This window comes from Homarus americanus, unplaced genomic scaffold (assembly GCF_018991925.1).
Source record: "Homarus americanus isolate GMGI-L3 unplaced genomic scaffold, GMGI_Hamer_2.0 scaffold4896, whole genome shotgun sequence".
Classification (NCBI taxonomy): domain Eukaryota; kingdom Metazoa; phylum Arthropoda; class Malacostraca; order Decapoda; family Nephropidae; genus Homarus; species Homarus americanus.
Window position 1 is genome coordinate 7896005 of NW_024749657.1, and position 22933 is coordinate 7918937.

Sequence of the window (22933 nt, forward strand, 5' to 3'; positions counted from 1 at the left end):
AACTTTTTTATGCAAAACACTGAAGAACAAGAAAAAGAAGGAGAACATACAGTAAATATATGTCAGATGAAGTCTCACTGTAATAATATGTTATGAAATGTAAATATTTTGACTTACCTTTGATGATGACATTGATGATTTGAGGGATTTAGTGCAACAGTGACAAAGGCACCAAATTTCATTTTCCAGAAAACATTTGTTAAAGTTTTAAAAACATAATTAACCATCAAATCATGAAATATTTATTGACTTTGATGGTACACAGGAAGTGAATGTACTGTAGTTTTACCCTCAATATACTTTTGTATTATTACTGAAGATTTTATTATCTGGGTTCTTTGTGACAACATTCCACAATGTTCATTTTTTATTGTGTCAACAATCTGTCATTGTTAGATGAAGGAAATAAATAGGTGTATCAGGTACAAGAGATATTAAAGTATTATCACTGCTGGAACAAGAACCCAATGAACAGGTATTGATAAAGAAGAACTGTAGGCTATGGTAGCTAATATTTTTCATGTTTCATGATAACAGTTTTGCTCCCAATAAGCAAGGATCTCAACCCCCTTTAACATCCTTCATGAATACTGGAGGTCAGTGGTTGTGAATGAGGGTTCAAATATAGTTACTAACTTGTGAACAGCGAGGGCCGACTGTACATGCTGAATACTATGACATGTTAATTACCAAAAAAAGAATGATAAATTATAAGTTCTCATCATTGTTCTCTTGTCTGTATTACTTTATCAAAATTAGATGAGTAGAAGCAGATGCATCCACTAAAAGATGATGTTAGTGTAATGAGTGTACATCGAGTAAAATTCTGCTCAGTGTCTGTTATGCAGGTCGTAAAGTGCAAGTTTTTCTCCATCACATTAAAAGTAACAAAGTTCTACAAGCCAAATCTTTATGAGCCTTCTCCAAACACAATTGTCTAACTATCTATCATAAGTTTTAATTAATCTCCATACGAATCATACTATTGTATTTACCTAATCATTTATCAGAAGTAAACATTAAATCTGTGAAAATAATTTACGTATTCTTTTATCATCAATTAGAAACATGTGAATAATGTAAAACATAATAAGATACTGTATATATTAGTAACTGATAGGCTTACTACAGTTAACAATATAAAATACTTAAAGGGGTTAAAAGGACAAATATTCTCACTAAAGGTGTTTTTGTATCTGTAAAAATTATAACTAACATTACTAATGGTACTTTATATATCTTTCATTATCTAAATAAACTCGGACAAAGGAATAACACAGAAAAAACGGGCTAAGTCTCTTTCCTATAAACAAAGCACAGAAGTATGAAAATGAATTTGTGGGTGATTCTAATGCATTGAACTCAATACATTTTTATGGATCAGTAACATGTTGCATTACTGTATTTTCCTTCTATTTCTAGTCAGAGTTAAGCACTGTAGGAGGGGAAATATGAGGTTATATTGATCCAGTGTTACTAAAACACCTGGTCATAAATAGAAATTACAGCCAAACATTGAAACTTCTCAACATACAAGGTGAAGAAGTTACATGTAAAGCAAAAACTAAATAAAATATGATAGGCACATGAAAAAGTAAGAAATAACACCACACACCACACCAGGGTCATCTTGTGAGTGTCATAGAGAAACAGATAACTGGTAAAGGAGAGGGCCAAGCAATTCATGCATACTCTACCTACAAGCTAAAAGCCACATCACTGCAGAATTACTATGAGAGGTTTGTGACAATTATATATATATATATTCTTTTATGAAACTCTTGAAACAAAAAGAAAGATTTGTATTCTTAACCCCCCCCCAAAAAAAGCCTCAGTATCATATACCTTTTCTTTAACAAATTCAACACCTAGGTACACCATTACTGGAACCTCCGCAGAAGAAATTTTATCATGATTCGACAATAAACATTTTATTTAATAATTTTCCTTCAATCAATATCAAGAACATTTATAAGAATTGCGTCAGAAAATAAGTTGATTTTTCATACCGTAGTGACTAATATTACAGTACTGTATACAGTACAAGCTGTACTTGTCTATCGACAGCTATGTTCATATTTAGTTACGTATACTGTATTTGTCGTGTTGTAGAAGGGAACACAATTTTTAAATGAAAAACATTAAGGAAAAGTATTTTGCTAAACACAACGAATAAGAGATATGTTGGGCACTAATAATTTGAATGTCAGGACTAGAGGTTACAAAAATTTAAGGTGGTGATGAGAGACGACGACAATTTGACTTATTCCATGATGAGTGTACGGTGGAATGCAACTGCTTTAAGATGGTTTGCTGTTCAGGCAATTGCATGTATGCACAGTACTATCATGTAATAAATATAATTTTTTTATCTCATTACCATTGCATTTACATGTTAAAGTATAGTAAACAATGTTATCGTTTTAATATTATCTGCCATCGTTTGCTACATTTATAATGCCAAATTCATCCTGTAAACAACAGATAAAATACAAAAGCCAAGAAATGTACACACACATATTCAACTGCAAAAAACAGTACAGTACTGTATTTACCAAGTGTTAAGAATTACTAATCATAATATCTTCTCTATCCCTTGCCATCACTGGAGTTAGGTCTGACTGAAGAAAATGAGTAAATGAGTGAGTAAGGGCATCACAGGTCTACAAGAACACATCTACAAGGCTACAAGGGTGCATGTGCTTGACTTGCTCATGATTTTAAGGTGGAGAAACAGACACTTTAAGAGATTCAGAAGTTCCTAGTGCTTAAAGTACACCTTTTTATGAATATTCAGGTTCCTGTAGACATACCACAATTTTGTATGCATTGTTATAATGTTAATTTTTATCAACACTCATCACTGTGACTGTAAACAGAACCCAACATACTATGACCAGAAACAACATGGCTTACACTGAATGTAAGATAAGTCAAGAGCTTTTCCCTATTTCTCACCTTGAAATTCATGAGCTAATATTTATATTTGCTGTAAACATGTAACTCACTCCTGTGATAAATTTACCTTGAATAACTGAACTCCGATAACTGCAAACATAAACTCAAGAAGGCAGGTAACCAGCATGATGTTGCCGATGGTCTTAATAGCCACTATGACGCATTGAACTACATGCTAAAAGTTCCAAAGGAGTTTCCAAAGGCCACCAGCAAGGGAAGGGAGAAAAGAATATTGGTAAAAATTAATAACAAAAATAAATAATGGATATATTTGTTGGTTGTGACTTCTTGTAGTAGATATTACCAAATACCTGTAAATAAGCATACAAAATTAAACAAATGATGTTGCTATTTGTAACTAATATGGAAATTAAGATAACAAATTATGTCAGTAGCCCATTCAGCAATATACTTTACATATTAACAGAGACATTAATGGTTGCCCTTCGTGTTCGAGGATGGCCCGCTCTTAGGGCCACCTAGGCGTGAATTTGTTGAAGGTGTAGAAGCTGTCGCCAACACAACAACCACACCTTAAGTTAATGAGTTGCATGACCCAGTGACAAGGAATAGTCCGAGAAGACCGGACAACTCGCCAACTGCACTAGCTGATCATTACCCCGGAACACGATCCACAAACCTATCAACATTCAGGTCCCCAATTACTGCTGGGTAGACAAAGGCAAATGGCGTGAAGAAACTTGCCCATAGTTTCACCCTGTCCAGCAATCAAACCCGGGTTCACTCGTTTGCGAGGCGAGCATGCTGACCATTACACCACAGGCAATAATATGTACACAAGAGATATACTGTATATCACTACAACAATTGTATCAATGAATTTAATAACAACACTAACACAATACATCCCAAATATGAAATAATCTAAACATCAGGCAATAAAACTTCACTCTATATTTTTCATCATTGTTAGGCAATGGAGGTGGTATCCCCTGGCTTTAAATACAGGAATGATACACACACACAAAAAAAAAAACTGTGACCAAGCAATTTTTATATCTGTACATAACACACAAGAAAAATGTCTATTGGAGGTTATGCAAAATATTATGTGCCTTTTCATAGTATCACTGCAAATTTAAATAATGTCAGAAGTAAATTTTCTAAGACCAACTGTCAAAAAAAACAAACAATAAAAGACAGCAACCATTACTAGCAAAAGAGCATCACCAATTTCATAATGAGACAAAGATTTCCTACAACTGCAGTAAATCAGTTATCAGACAGGTACAAGGGGCCAACAACACCAAAGACAATACAACACTCCACATTACAAGCCAAGTTAAATCTAATTAATTGAGATGTTGTTTAAGTATATCCAAGAAACAATGAATTCCTATAACAGCCACCAGGAGCGATAACACCCTTCATTACTCCATGCAGTGCTAAGGAATGTGCATTCTAAATCTAAAAAAGAACTTGTGTTACCATCGGGAAACCAAGAAAACCTTAAAATAAATTACTACCGCATAAGTGGCCACCTAGTGACAACAGAGTGATAACGTCAGCCCAACACTACAAGCCACTCTGCATGTTACCAATGTATAGGTGCTACAAATAAGAGACTCCTTCTCTTGATGGATAAGAAGGGGCAAACATCATCCCAGAACAATACAGTAAACAATAAAATGACCAGGCGTGTGTAATCCTAATCTGGGACAAATATGTTATGAAGGCAATGTCAAGATGTTTTATCAAAACAAGACCTTCCTTAAATAAAAAACAAAATCCTGAAATAGCCATAAAGGGACATAAAAGCACTGCAAGATGCCAAGGAATAGTTGTCTTTCTGGTTAAAACACTATTAAGATACATCACCAGGACATAAAAGTCCCTTCTTAAAATCAAAACAACTCCTGTAGCAGGGAGCAAAATGAAGGAATGAGACTGAAATCACATACAGTATTCTTACTGAGCCAGAAACTGACTCCTGTGTTATCTACTACTGTAAGTCTACAGGTTGGAACTAGGAAACCCAGGAAAACCCTCAACATAATGGTTGGGACTAATCCATTAATTAGGCACAGCATCTCCTCATTTCAACCACATCTCTTAAAAATAGATATTAGAAGTAATAATTCTTGTCTCATACACCAGCAGGGCACAAGGGACAGTACCTAGTGTGTGTAGTAAAGTAAACACACTTTCTTCTTTACAGCTATAAAGAGCTCAAGAAATATATTGTACCTAACTATATTGTTAAAACCAGTAATAGCATGAAAGAATTCAATGAAGCTACAGCAAGAGAACTAAGTAATTTTCTATATAACTAACCAATGAAAGTTGACGTAATCCATCAGTCTAAGTATTTAAAGGCAAAATAGTGGCAAAAGCCACTAGAAGTGAGCTATGACACCGTCCTGAATCATCGAAGCTACTGGACTATCAGGTCCCGGAGTAGAGGGGTCCAACCTGCACTGTACAGAGTGATATACCTGATCACTGAATTATTCCAAGTGGCGAATGTTGAGGCTTACTTAAGTTTCCAATCTGTAGACTTGAGTATATGTATATACATACATACATATACATATATATATATATATATATATATATATATATATATATATATATATATATATATATATATATATATATATATATATATATATATATATATATATATATATATATACAGTATATATATTACTCATAGACAAACAAAGTATATAGACACCAATATATACATATTCACACACAAACACTCATGTTTATACACAAAGATGAACAACCAAAAACTGACACACAGACAAACAAACCCAAATATAAATATGTTCATGTATACAACCATTCATACTTAAAAGAAGCTCCTATACAAATGCCCACATATATACATATGATAGATTTTAAATATCAATATCCCATTTTCAAATCTAAGATTTAAATTTATTTCAAGAGAACTGAATGAACTTCATATATTGCATACTTCAGCCATAATCATACACTTGAAAAATACTGATTTACAGGTGAAGAGTTTTGTTAATCCTCAGTTCTAAATGATTAAGATTTGATACAAAACACTTTTAATAAAATCCTTTTAAATCTTGAACTCATATACTGATTCCAAGATTATGAACATGAAAAGCTGTTCACATTTCACAGGCGATAATCTTCATAAAATCTAAAGGAAATACTTGAACAAATTCTAACATCATTAATTATACAGTATCTGGAAACTTAATAAGAAAAAAATCAACAATGAAAAAGTAAACATTTCACTATGAAAATTTCAATGCCACAAAATCGAGACAAATTATAGAGAATTAAGGAATAATAATCAGATAACGTACTTATGTTAGGCACAACCTATGCACACGTTTGATAGTTGTAATTCCTATCCTGTGTAGTTAATTTACATATTCAAAATAAATTAAGGAAAGATGTACCTTTCATCTCGGCATTTACCTGAACTGATATAATACAGTACCCTGTATACAAATTAAATTTCTTAGTTTTTCTTCACACTATACTTTCTTCCTCTTACATTTTTGGGGGTTAATTAACAGCCATTCCTGTTAAGCATCCTCTAATACATTACAATATTTTCTTATTAGTTTAAGCTTTCTGGATGAATAAGGAATATACAGTTCCTCCTGACCATGAAGAACCTATGGATTATCTATTCATGATAATGCCACCCTCCCCCCCCTTCTTTTATATACAGTACCATTTATTTTTATCCAAATTAAGCATTTTTTTTATAATTCTCTCTTTTTTTCCCTTAATCTCATTTTTCTTTTTTAGAGTTTTTCCTTCCCCACTGTCCCAGTAGATCTTACCTTGAGGCCCTTGGCCCTGTTGATAGCACGGAGAGGCCTGAGGACACGGAGTACACGGAGGATCTTCACCACCGAAATAGCTCCATCCCTGAGGGAGACACTCACAAGTTAATTTCAGATACGGGAAGGGACAGAGACCTTATGGATGTGAAAGAAACAATTAACTAATCACTTAGATGAAATGTTTTGTGAAAAGATTCTGATATGGTAGAGAAACAAAAGAATATCTGGATGAAACAATAGAGGAAATATTTCATACTGGATAAATGAGGAATAGGAGACCATTCACTGAAGGCAGAGAGAAATCAACAGTTCAATGATATAATGGGAAGTCAGATTAGAAAATATATTCTCATGATACTTGAAAGAGAATAAGACCTAATGAATGAGTAAATGGCAGAATAATAAGAAGAGAGGGGACACATGAATATATTACCTGAGAAAATATAATGCATAATTCTGTGAGACAAGATACAGTACACTACCATTTATGAGAGGAACACTTAAAATAATTATAAAGGAAGAACCTGGATGACGTTTCCTACAATACAAGAAGGGAAATGGAGAAGATGGAAATTTCCTGAAGATACTGAAAGTACTGTACATAAAAGAAATATAAATAAGAAAACTATTAGATAAAACAGGTGAAGAGTGGAACAAAGACTGAGAAGTACTGCAATATACAGTCCACAGTATTGTTTTGTTGGAGCAGTCAAATAGATTGATCTCCATTCTTATGCTGTGTAGAAGAGGAAAATACCAGATTATATGTGAGGGTGTACAGTAGTATGTCTCTTTACCGGACTAATTAACGCATCTGACGGTCCAGAAGAGAAAAAACAAAAATAAATTCTGGCACTCATGTGTTGGTATACTTCAGACTACCAGCACATATTAAAGCCTTAGGTTAAGTATTACAGGTATAAAGTTATATTAGAATTATCTAGGTTAATATTCTTTTTTAATAGACCCCAGTTCTTATGTGCCTCATGTCCTAATAGGTCTCAGTCTTCATAAGCCCTAGATGTTGATGGCATTTCATTTGGTTTAAGGCTCAATATTAACTCTATTATTAAAAGAGGGTCTCATGAAGACATAAGACCCCTTGGGCCCCAAGTACGAATGTACGACAAACTTAATGTTTCATTACGATTAGAGCATGGAACCAATTAGCCTCTCAGCTAAGCACCCAGATGATGGAACATTAATACAGTACGGTAAATGTGAATATTTACTGGTAATATAATGTTATATTATTTTGATACAATGAATACCGTATTTATACTGTACAGTATTTGAAAAGTTTTGATGAAATATATATCGTATTCTACATTTTGAAGCTTGATGTATTTATGCTGTAGTTGCAGCCATAGTGAGCGTTCGGGCGAGAACAAAAGAAATGCTGTTGTTAGGTTTAAGGAAAACTTAAATAAGGCAATTTAAGATAAAAGGCAGAATAAGATTCAATAGCACTGTCGAGGAAGCCGCGTGAGTTTCAAATAGTTTTTCTAGATAATCATTGACTTGTGAGGAGTGCATCTTCCATAGTGATGCATGTAATATGCAGGGAAATGCAGCAATTGGTCTTGCCATATGAATGCATCTAAATTATTAAACATATTTTTAGTAATACGTTGTCACAGGACAGAGGATGCTTTGCCTAGATGTTTGAAAGAGGGCCATTTGTAACTTGGGGACTTCCTATAAGTAAAGTTTATTGTATTGTGTTTTTATCTACTACAGAGCAGTTGCAGCACAGTAGTATAATGGTAAATAGGCTTTATTGGACCAGACTCCCCAATTACCATAGTCCAATACAGTGAGATTCCACAAAATTGACAATTAATAAGTAGTGTCAAGATGACATCAAAGCAACCAGAGAAACCCCCAAGTGGTGATGCGAAGGTCAAAATTGACCTTTAATTGACAAATCAGGAAGGTTTAGCTAAGTAAAAGTTCTGAAAATCTTAATAGTTCTTTGATAATATCACTGGACACTAATGTTTGCATTACAAGTTGTTCAATCATCAAAACGATCATTTTCTGCTGGAAGTTTCAGTGTTTACATCTAGTCATCCTATACATCAGATATCAGTGCATTGCTGAATGGTCGACAGTGCTGATGTAACAGAGGCTCCAAGGTCAACTCATTGCCTGCCTCATGATGCCGGTTTATATAACCAAGGTATCTTTCACTCGTTCATAATAGCTGTATGTAACACAATCACATCCAAAACACATTACAAACAACAATATAATGATTTTAACAATACTGTAAATGTATGTTAATATTTTTGTTTGGCACAAACAGGATGCAAAATATCTAAACATAATAAAATTTGCAAGAGTCCCCGCCATCAAATCAGAATTGCAGAAAAATATTAATGTATTATACCGTACAGTATACGGCACATTAATACTTCTGTTCTTTACATACAGAGAGTAAAACTATATTTAAATACAAGGCAATATAGTATTTGGTAACCCTGCTGATTTTACTCATCTTGTACAGCCCTACTACTGAGCAAAATTTTTACTGTGCTTGTAATATTTTTTGAGGGGAACATAGTTACCCAAAAAGGTGTAATCATGTCTTACAATGTTCTGGACATGCAGGTGTCTAGTAATGTGACATACTACTGTATCCATGGGGACTGAAAATCAACTCTTAATTAATTTGCATTCAGAAAAAGACTTATGACACAAAATCTACTTGTGATAAAGTCAAACACCGTACTGTACTGTACTGTGATGCAAACTAATTATTTTATAAATAATAATTTCTAAGGCATTTTCTAATTTAATCTTTTAAATGAATATAGAGAAAAAGTGGTCTGGTAATAAAATTGTGCACTTTAGAGGTAAAAAAGCCAAGACAACTGGTTTGGGATTTTGAGTAAAAAAATCTTTTGGACATTAAAGGTCACAAAATTGCAAGTACTGGACCTCATAAAGTGTAAGAAGGAGTGAAATAAGATGAGATTAAGAAGGCAGGTAACAAGATATGAAGTACTGGCCTGAGTTTAAGACACCCAGTGATATAAAATATTTATTATTGAGACAAAGAAATGGAAGTATGATTTTACTGCAAGTGACTTTTACCTAACATATTGGTATCAATGTTGATTTATATTACAAAAACAAAAACATTTATATCAGCAAGAAAGTTAAGCTTAACATATTAATGAGCCAATGTGAATAGTACACTTGTACAAACAAAACTATTATTCAACAGGACTGGAAAATCAGGGTGTCAGCACATCTCAAGATGATGCACGGAAGAAACAGGAATCATAGTCATGGCAAGAATAAAGACAAGTGACTTAAATCAACAATAAGTATACACTAGAGAAAGATGAGTAAACTAAAACTTTTATGACTCTAGACTTATGATTATTTTAGAGCAGAAGACTTATAGTAATATGGTTTACTTTTACCAGAAAGATATTACTTTTGAGTCATGCAATTTAGGCTACAGTACAGTATATGGATTAAACATGTGTTATCTTTTAAAGCACCAATATCATTCAAATTACTGGAAGATCTTTTTTTAAGAAAGTTTTTGTTGAAGAAAACGTGGCATATCTACTTTTAGCATATGCGTGTAGTGATATAGTCACTGAAACCAAGTGATAGAATCATAACTTACTGTAATATAGCTCAAGTATTTCCAGGTATATCTTGCAGCCCTTAACACTTTACTGAGTATAAGCTATAACCCTTAAGGTAAATGTCACTACTAAAACAATTTTGAAAATACATCATTGGAACTTATCATTTGGCTTCATCATTTCTAAATTAGGCATAGTCAAATTTGCAATCTTTATTTTTACATAAATAATTGAAATTTGTTCAGCAGTACCACACTCTGACTACAATTTTTCATACAAAATCAAACATACAGTAATCCCCTGAAATTTGAGCATGCATTAAAATTTTCTTATGAGGCATGGTAAAAAATTTTAAAGAAATTTTGGATTTGAAAGACCAAGAATATTTATGGCAAAATCAACCGAGTAAAGTACGAAAACTACTTTACTTTATATAATTATGAAACATATAAAACGGTGGCATGAACATACAGTATATGTGTGTGAAAATAGATGACTAAGTACAAAATTCCATGTTATGACCTAAAGGAAAAAATGAGTGACCTGCAAGAGCCAGACCAATACACAACTTGCTGGGTAAACCTACCTTTACCGGAAGTTTAACATGTTTAGAAGCAGAATGGATCCTTTAGAGGACAGAGTTTTGCTTCAAAAAGCTTCTCATCTTGTTAAATTAAGGTTAAGTTAGTGCTTCAAAAATATAATCCAGTGGTTGTCTCAGGACCAGTGGGTCTTCAGTCCAAAGGTCAAAATTGTCAGAAGTTTCATGTATTTAGAACTACCTTTCAGCCATATATATAAAAAGTAATTCACACTTTAACCCTTTCAGTTTGCATAAATTTGACCTCATCTTGGGAACAAAGAGGGTAACCAGGTCACTTGTTTTTGTCTTGTTTATAAACAGAAGAATGATCCTGAAATACCTCTCTGTAGTAGAACTCAAAGCAAGGTAACTCAAGTCATCAGACAGGTTAGGATGTCTCAATGTCTTGAATTAGAGTATATAACACAGCAATTGTTCTGAAGGACCGAGGGTCTTAAGATTCACAATCATCCAGCTAAGCACTTTAGTGTCATGGTAACTGATTCCATTATCTATTATTTCATATAAGTCCAACCCAGCCTGTACAAATCTGAGCTCTGGGTTTAGCTGACTGCTCACAATTCAGTTCCTGCTGACTAGTCACGGTTTCACTATAAGACAGAATCAGGTATATTGTATAACCAATACCCCATTACTGACTAGCTAGCACCCTTTACCATGTGACTCGCATTATAATAAACCATTTAAAAAAATTCAGAGGGAAGGAGCTGTTATACAAAATAGGCTGCAGGGGTGGACAGTATGAGAGCTGATCTGTTGTGTAAATGGTTCAGGAATTCAATAATCCTTAGATCTCCTACAGTACGCATCTTATGTTCTATAGAATTATCCAAGACAGTAGTATACCCTTTGGAATACAAAGATCTATAAAACAACAAAAGAAACACATCCTGCCTGAGAACCCAAAGCAAAGTGGTAGACACAAGCATTTTTTTATGGTTTTAATGGTAATTTACAGTTCTCTGGGAATTGGATTTTATATCATTATTTTGATCTAAAACTTTTTTCTTTTGATCAAACATAAAAATGCATCACTGCATATTTTTCATTACAGTAGAGAACAGAAACACCTCCTCATTATTTCCAGCACCAAGTAAAATTTGCTCTATTGGTAACATTGGCTTCATGGGAGAATGGGTTGTGCACTAGAGCTGTCTTTAGCACTTGTTGTTTCACTGTAAATGTAATAATACAACTTGGAAACTACCACAGTAATGTTCTATTTCCAATTCAGCAATGTAATGAACAATATACAGGTATATTCAATACACAAAAAACACACATAGGAAACATAAACAAACAATTAAAAACTGTTCATACCAAAGAGGGGTAAGCCCAAATTCCTACTACTCTTGTAGACAGTACAGTATACAGGCACAAAATATCGGTACAGTAGTCCTTTTCTGCAACTTTTCTTTGTTACTTTTCACATTGGTATATGTTCTTTTCTTTTCTAACATTTTAGATTGCTTCATTCTACAGCTGAAATGCCTCTTGTAGCTATGTACACCCACTAAAAAATTATTCGACACCCGTGTCATATTGTATCACGCCATAAGGGTGCCGAATAATTTTTTAGTGGGTGGACATGTATGTATCATGTATGTACTGTATACATGTATGTGTGTATGTGTGTGTGTGTGTGTGTGTGTGTGTGTGTGTGTGTGTGTGTGTGTACAAGTATCATGTACACCCACTAAAAAATTATTGTGCACCCTTATGGTGTGATACAATATGACACGGGTGTCGAATAATTTTTTAGTGGGTGTACACTAGTATTAATTTATTATGTATTCAACCAGTATAAATAAGAGCTGATATCTGAATGCAGAAGTGAAAATCTCATATTACTGTTTAGTCATCTGTAAAAGGTTATATGAAAAAATAACAGAACATCTTAATTTTTTCCAAAATTGATCACTCTCTTTTTAGGTTGTGCCAATAGTTTTATTCTTTTTTTTATTATTCCATTTGTCAGTATGTATATGTATAAATGTCAAGGTATGTTATCGTAATTTTAGAGTTTTGCCAGGCTATACGGTTTAGCTGTACGCAATTTTAGACAAAAAATTCCATCCCCACGCTATGCACTGTTCTGTTATAGGACATACTGAAGTATAACACACTATACAATAATATAACACTATAATGAAACTATACTGTACTCTAAAACAATCTTACCTTTCTGTGTGAGGGTATATGCTTGAGGGAGTTACAATTGGGGGAAAGGTATATATGATGAAGCAGTTTCCATACATTTGAACAATTAAAATATCATATAATAAGCATATAAATACTTTATAAACATGAAATAAAACACTCCACAGCACTTTTTATCACTTTTACAGATAGCCAAGACGTTTATCATATCCACAGAGGGGAAGTTAATATGCAGTTTACACACGTGATGAGTACAAGTTTGAACATGTGAAATATAAAAAACAAATACTGTACTCTTTATAAAAACTTATATAAACATTAATAAAAACAATTCACAACACTTTTCATCGCTTTTACAAATAGCCGAGATGTTTATCGTGTACACAAATGGGTATTATTGCGCACCTGTACACACACATAACAGTTGGTAGTTTGAATACTGTAAATAAAATATCATAAAAATACACTAATGAGCAGGTGAATATTACTGGACAGTGGAGGGTGCAAGTGTGTGAGATGGATAGCGAGATAAAATATTTCAAAGGCTCGCTCACTGTACCTCCCGGCTTGCTTCCTGATGGAACACTAAAAATTTCATGGTGTCACACTATGGACAGTCACCATTTAGCATTACCAATGGAGAAGAGGGCTATAGAAATGACACACCCAAATCTCAAGTGTCAATTGGAATTACATGATTTTTCATTTATTTTTTCTTTCAAAAGACGTGATAATGACTGACACATGCTATACGACATGGTGTGCGAGTGTTAATAACTCTCACTGGGAATACCTGATCCGGGAAAGAATATTTCCATTAGCACCTTAAGGGTTAAGCCACCTTGAGACCAGAAGTAGATGTTGTCAGCTCAAAATCAAGGTAGACATTGACAGATAAGAGCATGAATACCTCTAGTAAACTGAAAGGGGAAGAGAATGTATAAAACTTTTGAGAATTTTTTCCTCAAACCTGAAACCCCACAGATCAAGAAACAACCATGAAATCAGATGTTGAAAGCACTAATTAGACCTTGCTTTAAGTAGGTGAGGAATTACAGTATTTGAAGCAAAAACATTGTGTGCATGGATAATATCTCCTGTCACTAAAGCTATCAAGCCCTCTGGCAATGACATGCTCTGCCAAAAGGTCTTCAATTGGAATAGATCTCACAGTTCACCCATTCATCCATAGGTATAGAAATAATTTAATAATTACAGTAACATATTTCAGACTGCTTTTTAAGCAGCCCAATAATAAACATGAGAACTCGTAGGATATTAAATAATTAAAAAGAACTGCTGAATTATTTAAACCATTGGTTCCTTGCTCATCATAGGATTCATTCCCTGAGTATCGATGTCCCTACAATAAGGGATAGGAGCCTCAGATGTGGGTAGTCGAGTCTCATACCACCCCCAGAAAACTTAAGAGGAAGATGCATATATAAGAAAGTGTATTGTGAGAGGCAGTATTATCAAAGTAAGTATTCTCAGAAATAAGGTGTAAATATATCAAAAGTACAGTACTGACTATTAAATGAATAACAAGTAGGGTGAGTTTTGTATGGGATATTTGTGAATAGTATGACATCAGGTTTCCTCCAAGGATTTAAGTACTGTACAATACCTGATATTTTGGGTTTCTAGTCCCCAGATTCACTGTTCTCATGGTATAACTCCCTCTTCAGTTTACAGAATTCACTTATCAGCTAAACATTCCATCCAAATGATGGGTGAACAAGAGAGGCTCCACTATATGAAGAAGAATGGTGTACTGTACAAGTGGTGTGAGGGAGTGTAAAGGCTGGATGGAGAGACACAAAATCAGCACAGTGGAATGAAGAAATACATCATCTTGGGAGTGAAAGAAAAGTCTGAACAAAAATGACAAATTTGTCTGCAGAAAATGACAGCTGGGAAAACAAAGAATGCACAACATAAGTTGTTATTTATATATATTTTATTTTATTTATTATTTCCACCACTTATCAGCTTGCTAACCATTCAGATGATCGTTCTGTTCTTTGTTACTTTGCTGTGACCTTTGTTGTTCAGTTAATACAGAATAAACTGGATAACCTGGAGAAAATCAACAATATTTGGTTGGGTTACACTGGATAACATCCTTCTCATATCTGTCCCGGGCCAGGGATTGAACCCAGGACACAGCAGTGAGAGAGATACATACATTACCACTGATCATAAACAGCCCTTGATAATATATTCAATAATACTGCCTTGCTTTTTTGTTTTTTAACTTAGTAGACAATACACCAAAAATTACGTGTTTAAGTCTGACTTGCTGTAAGGCAAAAAAAAGAAAAAAGAAACAGCATTATTATGCAATAATAGTTAAATGTATGATATAAATGAACGGTGTCTTTAACTCTCATGAAAACACTGTAAGTACCAGAGTATTTTCTAGTTCAGTATAGTCTGCATTTACGCGGTCAATTGAACCCGTGGAGGTCCGCGTAAAACGAGAAACACGTAAATGAAATAACAGAACATATGGGATTAATTGAAACAGAGACTGGGCCGACCCCCAAACTCCACTTTTTCCGACACAATACGTACTTTGTAGTAAGAATAACATCTTAATTTTATGATGGTATGCACACACAATTAATAATTAAGAGAAATATCAATAATATTAGGTTTTTTAACACTTACATTAGTAGAAAAGATGGGTCGGCACACGTGGATGGCGGCTGGTTCCGAGGCAGAGGGCAGATTAGTTGCCCTCCGGTGAATCACTTTCACTACTCGCAGAGGTTTGCAGGGCCTCCCTGACAAACCCCTCAAAGTCCATATCCTCACTATCACTGACTTGGGCTGGCTGTGGTTGGGGTGAGTTGCGGGCGAGGAAGTCCTCAATACTACGTTGACAACTAGCACTGATGTTGTTGAGATAGATCTGGATATACGGCTCCATAACTTTCGACAGAAGGTTATTAGACACTTCATACCGATGCTTGTCTGGGTCGTTATCAAGGATGAGCTTAATTTTCTCCCCCAACTCGATGATTTCCTTCACATTATCATGGCTTGGTCCAGGTAATTCAAGGTTTTTCTCGGGTGGTGGGGGTCCCGCGGAAGCCATTGCTAGGGGAATAGCGGGCACAAGAGAGAACTGTATATGCGGACTGAGAACAATGAGATAGGCCCGGCTAGGTCAGCGACTTCTACCCTCTGGTGGCAGGGCACGTCATGTTACATTAGACCAATCACAGCTAGAGGCGGAGGGAATGCGTGGGTGGCAAGGATGCGTGGCTCAATCACAGTCCGATACGTCATATGACGTCAGCGATAACATAAAGAGCAGCCTAATGCGCACCACTCACCGCGCCGCTTTCCGCGTATGGTCAAGAATGGAACGCATGGGTAAAAAATGGGGCGGCGGTCTGGACCTCTCCAGCTGCTCGCCGTGTAAATGACTAAATTTACGGAGTAATTAAAACATTTTCATTCTGGCAAGGCACCGCGTAAATTATCAAACGCGTAAACAAAAACTGCGTAAATCCAGACTATACTGTATATGAAGCAGAATTATATACAATTCTGTAGGATACTCCTTGAGCATATATTATTGTAGATATTTTACCAAACTGTGTTGAAAATGTAGATGTAAAGACCAGAAAAAGTATCCAAACATCAACACAATGACAGCATGGGTGGAGACAGGAGTAGCACACTGCTGTCTGTGTTTGCTTTGTTAAATGTCAGCACATAATAAAAATAATTGGTAGCCACCACAAGATTCACAGTAAAAGATAGATTGAATATGAGGGTATTTTTTTTCTAATGGTTATGGCTTTACTGTGGCCATCAAACCTAAGCATAATATTGCTGAAGTTTTACTAATGCTACTATTGTACCAAAAGGGTTATCTAGCTTGATCCTAACCTAACCAGTTAGAGACAAAAATAAAAAAAAATTAAAAAAGAACATCAATGGAATGAATACACAAACAATTAAATAAAACCGAGATGACACACACCATGGCAAGGGTGATGGTAGGAGTACTTGTGGGACATTTTCCACTCATGGTTTAGCATCTTTTGAAAGACTGGTGCAAAATTAATCACAGGGAATATTATTTAATGCTCACTGACTGAGATGGATTCAAAGGCACTGCTGCTCCAGATGCTCAGCTGCTGGTAACATTGCCACATGACTTTGTTTCTGCTTTTGAACATTTTTAGTGCTTGGTGCAGAATAATCATTTTATTGGACAGACACGACTTATATAGATAATTGTTCCCTAATTTGTTAACAATGCTTTATCAAAACGATACAAATAGAACCGGCATAAATTGGCTACTTGCTCATACTGAAGGAAAAGAGGAACTCAAAATTCCCTCAACTGAATATGGTGATTCTGTAACAACGAAAGTTACTTCTGCTGCACTGGCTGAGTATAATCTCATTTACTGGCACTGTACTACAGTATACATGTGACCGCGTTCCCTTGTAGCCTTGGATAATGAGGAGTATATATAACACAAAAAATGTGGTAAAAGTTGCACCGTTATTCGCAATGACTTTTAGGAATGCATCCCTTGTGATATCCGGGGTATTCCTGTATTGCATTTAATAAGAGGAGAGCTGAAAAATTATGACAATCATCTTGGACTGCTAACCAGGAAGTGAAGCATGAACACAAATAATCACTAACTAACTCAAACTCACTCTACCGTAATTATAGAAGGTGGAGACAGTTTCCACAGCCAACAAGTGCTCAATTGGAGTCATGGCTCTAAATTTACCTACACTTCATAAAAACTGTTGTTTCATGTCCCACCTTCTTTTGAGGCCAACAGTACAGGAGGAATAGAAGGGAAATATATCTATTCATGGGATCAACCCCTTAACTGTAGGGATGCCACTTTTAATATTGCATTTGGCTAACACCAGAAAATTTTATTCAGCACAGAGGGGAACCCATATACAAGTGGTTAAAGGATTAACCCAGGCTGTTAGGAGATACAGTCTAAGGACTGAAAATTCCTGTGAAGTCATCCAGTAGTACAAGAACCACCTAACAAATTATTTCAACTCCAAAAGCCCATAAAACTGCATTAATATACAGTTAACTTTTTCTCAATAATATCATTAACAAAAATGGACAGATCATACATAGACACTTACAGATGTAAGGATATATGGACGGACGGGTGCAAATCAGCATGCACCACTGCATATACAGTGTGGAGATAAAAAACCCTTTTCTCACAATAGAACTTCTGCAAAAAATTAGGCTAAATGATGATCTATTACCAGGAGATTACTGATGTAAATATGTATAGGAATGGTAGGTGCAGTATTTAGAACAATATAATATTATATTCCTATAAAATATAAATATAATGTAAATACGGTTGGGAACAAGGGGCAAAAATACTAATTTATCCACTATTATTTTTTTTTAAATACAAAAATAAAGAATGAAATTAAATGGCTGTAATCAACTGAACATTCACAGATCAATCCACATAGCAAAAATACTATTAATAAGTAAAAAAAAAAATAAAAAATTTAATGTTCAGTGAATACAAATATGTAGGTTTATAATATATTTACTAAACAATACGAATTGAGAGAAAATTTTCTGCCTAGTCTACAGAAGGCAACCTAGTGAGTTTTAAGAGTTTAAGAAAACATTCAAGTCTAGCTAATTTAAGGGAGAATTTGTGAGTTTTCATTACTACAGCAGCAACAGATGTCTGAAAGAGAAGGATGAGGTGTTGAAGATACAGGACAAATCACTCTGTTTACAATTTGTTGGGCAAAGGGTTGTTTATAATAGCAATGAGGAAAATATGCAATTATAATACACTCACTTAGATCACTACTACTCCACGAAGGACAGGTTAACGATTTATTAATCATTGTGGGAACATTTATGATCATTTAAAGTGTTATTTCTTAAGGTAAATTAATCGAAGCCAATCTCCGATTTAAACAGTTTACGATCCAGATAGTAGACATTTTTATTTTGCTACGCAAGAGCTACCGCTTAAGCCAGAAGATATCAATGTTATTACCAGATAATTCAATCTTACAGAGTCCAATGTCCTAATGATCATCGGTGCTCACTCGCCTACTGTTTACACCACAAAGTCATGCAAAGTGCTGTTCTTTGTTACCTGAACACAGGATCATATTTCAGTGCTTCACTGACTGTCAGGGATTGCCATTTGGCATGCAAATGACCATACAAATCCTCTGAGGATTCATTACCACCAGTGTTACCATAAGAGGAGAAGCCCTCAACATCAACAATGGTAGCTTCAGGATCATCATAGGGGTTGGCAACAACTTGCACAGAGTCCAAGACAAGACGGTAAACTTTGTTGGCATATCTTAAGAGGGTCCGTTCTGACTGGTTGGGCTGGAGAACTTTACTATGGGGAAAATCAGGAGGGAGACTGTGTTAACATTGAGTCAGGAGATGGATATACATGACAGTTCATGAGTGAAAGGGTCAACAACTGTCTAACAATAGGAAAAAATAAAAGGTAGAGAAGGGTAAATGTGGTTAAAATAAATTCACTTGTGATATTTCGGATACAGTACTGTATTTTGAAAAATAAAAATTCACTAAATAAAAAATGGGAGGAAAATATTATAGACAAATGTTGGCACCTGATCAACCAGTGGAAGATGGGACTGAAAATCTAAGAATTGTAAAATAAATTGAAAGAAAATATTAAGGATTCAAGTATGAACTGCCATTTTATGACTAATGGGAGGAAACATAGTGGTCTGCAAGATCCATTTCTTTATATCACCCCCTTGCTGAGCCTACCTTTAAAAAGCCTTGACATCTTTAACAGCCAGATACTTGTCCACTGGCCAGACAGATAAAGATGAATAATACTCATGCTGCAAGGAGGCTTTTCACCATATCACACCCAGGTTAAAGACTCGGTCCCAATTGATCAATATCTCCTCTCCTAATCTGGATAAAGCCTATTCATATCCATGTCCTCAGTTCTATAAATATCGTATGTGGATTATCTGAAAGTTATATTTTATATACTAGTTCAATTCATCAGAAATTTAGTTTTAGGGAATTTTTTTTATTGATTATCATATTATTTAGTACTGTACTAATTTATTTTACTTTACATTATCCTCAGTGTTATCTGTCAGCTGGCCAGTCAGGTTGTCAGTCAAATTTCAGTTACTCACTGTTGACAAGTACTGGCCATGAATGTGATCTTGTATGTATTTGAGAATGTTCAGGTGTTTATCAAGCTTGAACTTATAGGAGCTCACACCAGGAGCTGTCACATCATTTGCTGGTCAGTTATTCTACAAAATTATTAGCTATTGACAGTATTCTGTACTGATAGCTTCTTTGACTTAAAGTTGAGACCTCTAGTGGGATGCCCATTTACAAACTTCAGATATGTACTTTTGACTTGAGTAATGCTTTCTGAGGTTGACATACTTTTACAGGTATTATATTGCCCTTTGCCCATCTGTAGTATAAACTGGGCAATTGTATGTGTCATAGTCTCCATTTTTAAGTGAGGTGTATGAGTGCTGGTGCAAGTATGGTGACCCTCCTTTGGACTTTCTCAATCAATTGGCAGGCACAAGAAAATATATGCATAACACTTAGTTTATCCACATGAGGAACTGGTAGCAGAATTGTCTAAGACCAGAAGTAGCTCTTTTTGGTTTGGTGTCATGGCAGAAATTGTGGAGCCAGGAGTACAAACTTCCTCTTATAGCCAAAGGGGTTAGAACTGTATAAGTTTACACAAGGATATCAATCATTGGTCTGACACTTCAGGGATCCACCAGACAAGCACTAGATCATTTAAGAATGAATTTTTGAACTTGGTTCGATTGAGTGAGTAGGGTACTTGCTAATATTGCCATTAATTGAGTTCAAGACCTCCAGCAAAGGCTGACTCAACTCAGGTGTTTCTGTAGTATGGATCTCGCAAGTCACTTGATGAGAACACCTTGATCATAAAAAGTTAAACATGGGATCAGAAAGAAAGATTCACTGAACAATACAATGACTGGGATCTATTTAAAAAGGCAGTGGTAAAAATAAGCTTATTGAAACTGTGCTGAAAAAAGTCAATTAAAAAAATAAATTAGAAAAATAGAAAAGATAATAAATGCACACAAGTACAGTACCATAAAGTATGCTTCAAATCAACTTAAATATCTGAAACTATATATATATATATATATATATATATATATATATATATATATATATATATATATATATATATATATATATATATATATATATATATATATATATATATATATTATCTATCTATCTATCTATCTATCTATCTATCTATCTATATCTATATCTATATATCTATATATATATATATATATATATATATATATATATATATATATATATATATATATATATATATATATATATATATATATATATATATATATATATATATATATATATATATATATATATAAAAGGTCATCATGCCTTTTTTAATGTTTTCATGGATGACATAATAACAGTGGTGAAAATATGGGTAATAAAGAAAATCAAATTTGGCAAATAATATGGGATGTACGACAGATGAGTGTGATGCAGTCTCCAGATGACTCAGCAACAGTGGGTGACTCAGAAGAAAAGTTACACATCTAAATAAATGAGCCTGAATGAGTGTGCACTCTTAAGAGTTGATTATGCATATGAACTAAAGTAGAGTGGTGAACATAAGAAAAGATGGGAGATGAGGGACAAAATGTTTGCTAGAATGGAGATAAAATGGAAGAAGTGGAGGGTTTCATGTATCTAGGAGACTGTGCCAAAATGGAATGATGAGTCATGAACTGAATTAGAGTACAGTAGTTGAAAGAAAGTAAGTAGGTACTGTAATAGGTGAAATGAGATATAAACTGTACTAAGAGAGAACTATATCAAAAGACGAGGAGGTGGGGATGTACAGGTTAATTGTTGTTCTGACATGTTTACCTGGGTGAGAAGCATGTACACTGGACCCAAGAGAGAGGAACAATAACACCAAGCTTTAGAGCACTATATTAAGTAAACAGAATACAAAATAGTAGAGATGTGGAAGAGAACAGGACCTACAAGGAAGGGAAAAAACTAAGGTGATGGGAGGGAGGGAGGGGAGGGAGGGAGGAGGAGGAGGGAGGGAGGGAGGGAGGGAGGGAGGGAGGGACAGCATTTTTGTGCTAAGTTTGAAATTAAGAGTAATACGTAGCTTATTTACCATACACTATAAATCCTCATGTGGCATAATATCATCAAATGGTACAGGCGATGTTGATAACTCATCAAGATGATTTGGCATGAGTATTTAGCCCAAGAATAAGTGTTTCACATATGCCCTATTTGTGATACTGATTTATTTATCTGTTAGTACAAGTGTGGTGTTTTCAGTTACAGTTCAGTATTAAAGATGGAATTAAAACCAATCCCAGACTCTTATTCATCTTCACCCACACGCATTCACACAAACTGCTCCGATATTCTATAAACCACCTGATTTCATGATGATCATCCATTCACATGCACTAGTGATACCCATCCATACCCCCCTCACTTTTAAAGCTTCATTCACTTCACCTTTTCATTACTTTTTGGTCATTCTCTCTCTTACCATCTACCTCTTAAACTATACATTCTTTACATCATTCTTTTACTTCCTGTTCTCTCATTATGTCCTAACTACTTTAACAAGTCCATCTTTGTTCTCCTCCATTTTCAAATCTGTTTTGTTTCTATAACTCATATTCACACTACATACTGCTCTTAACTA

At 34.6% G+C, this 22933-nt stretch overlaps 1 protein-coding gene across 1 annotated transcript in view; it reads right to left on the reverse strand.

Annotated features, from left to right (window-relative positions):
• The window catches only part of LOC121853601 (muscle calcium channel subunit alpha-1-like), a gene marked incomplete in the record, with an annotated part of 305963 nt that overhangs the window by 106635 nt on the left and 176395 nt on the right, over nt 1–22933 (reverse strand). Inside the window, 2 exon segments of the mRNA XM_042347854.1 lie at nt 3026–3133; nt 6759–6846. Of these exon segments, the coding sequence (XP_042203788.1) occupies nt 3026–3133; nt 6759–6846 (196 nt within the window).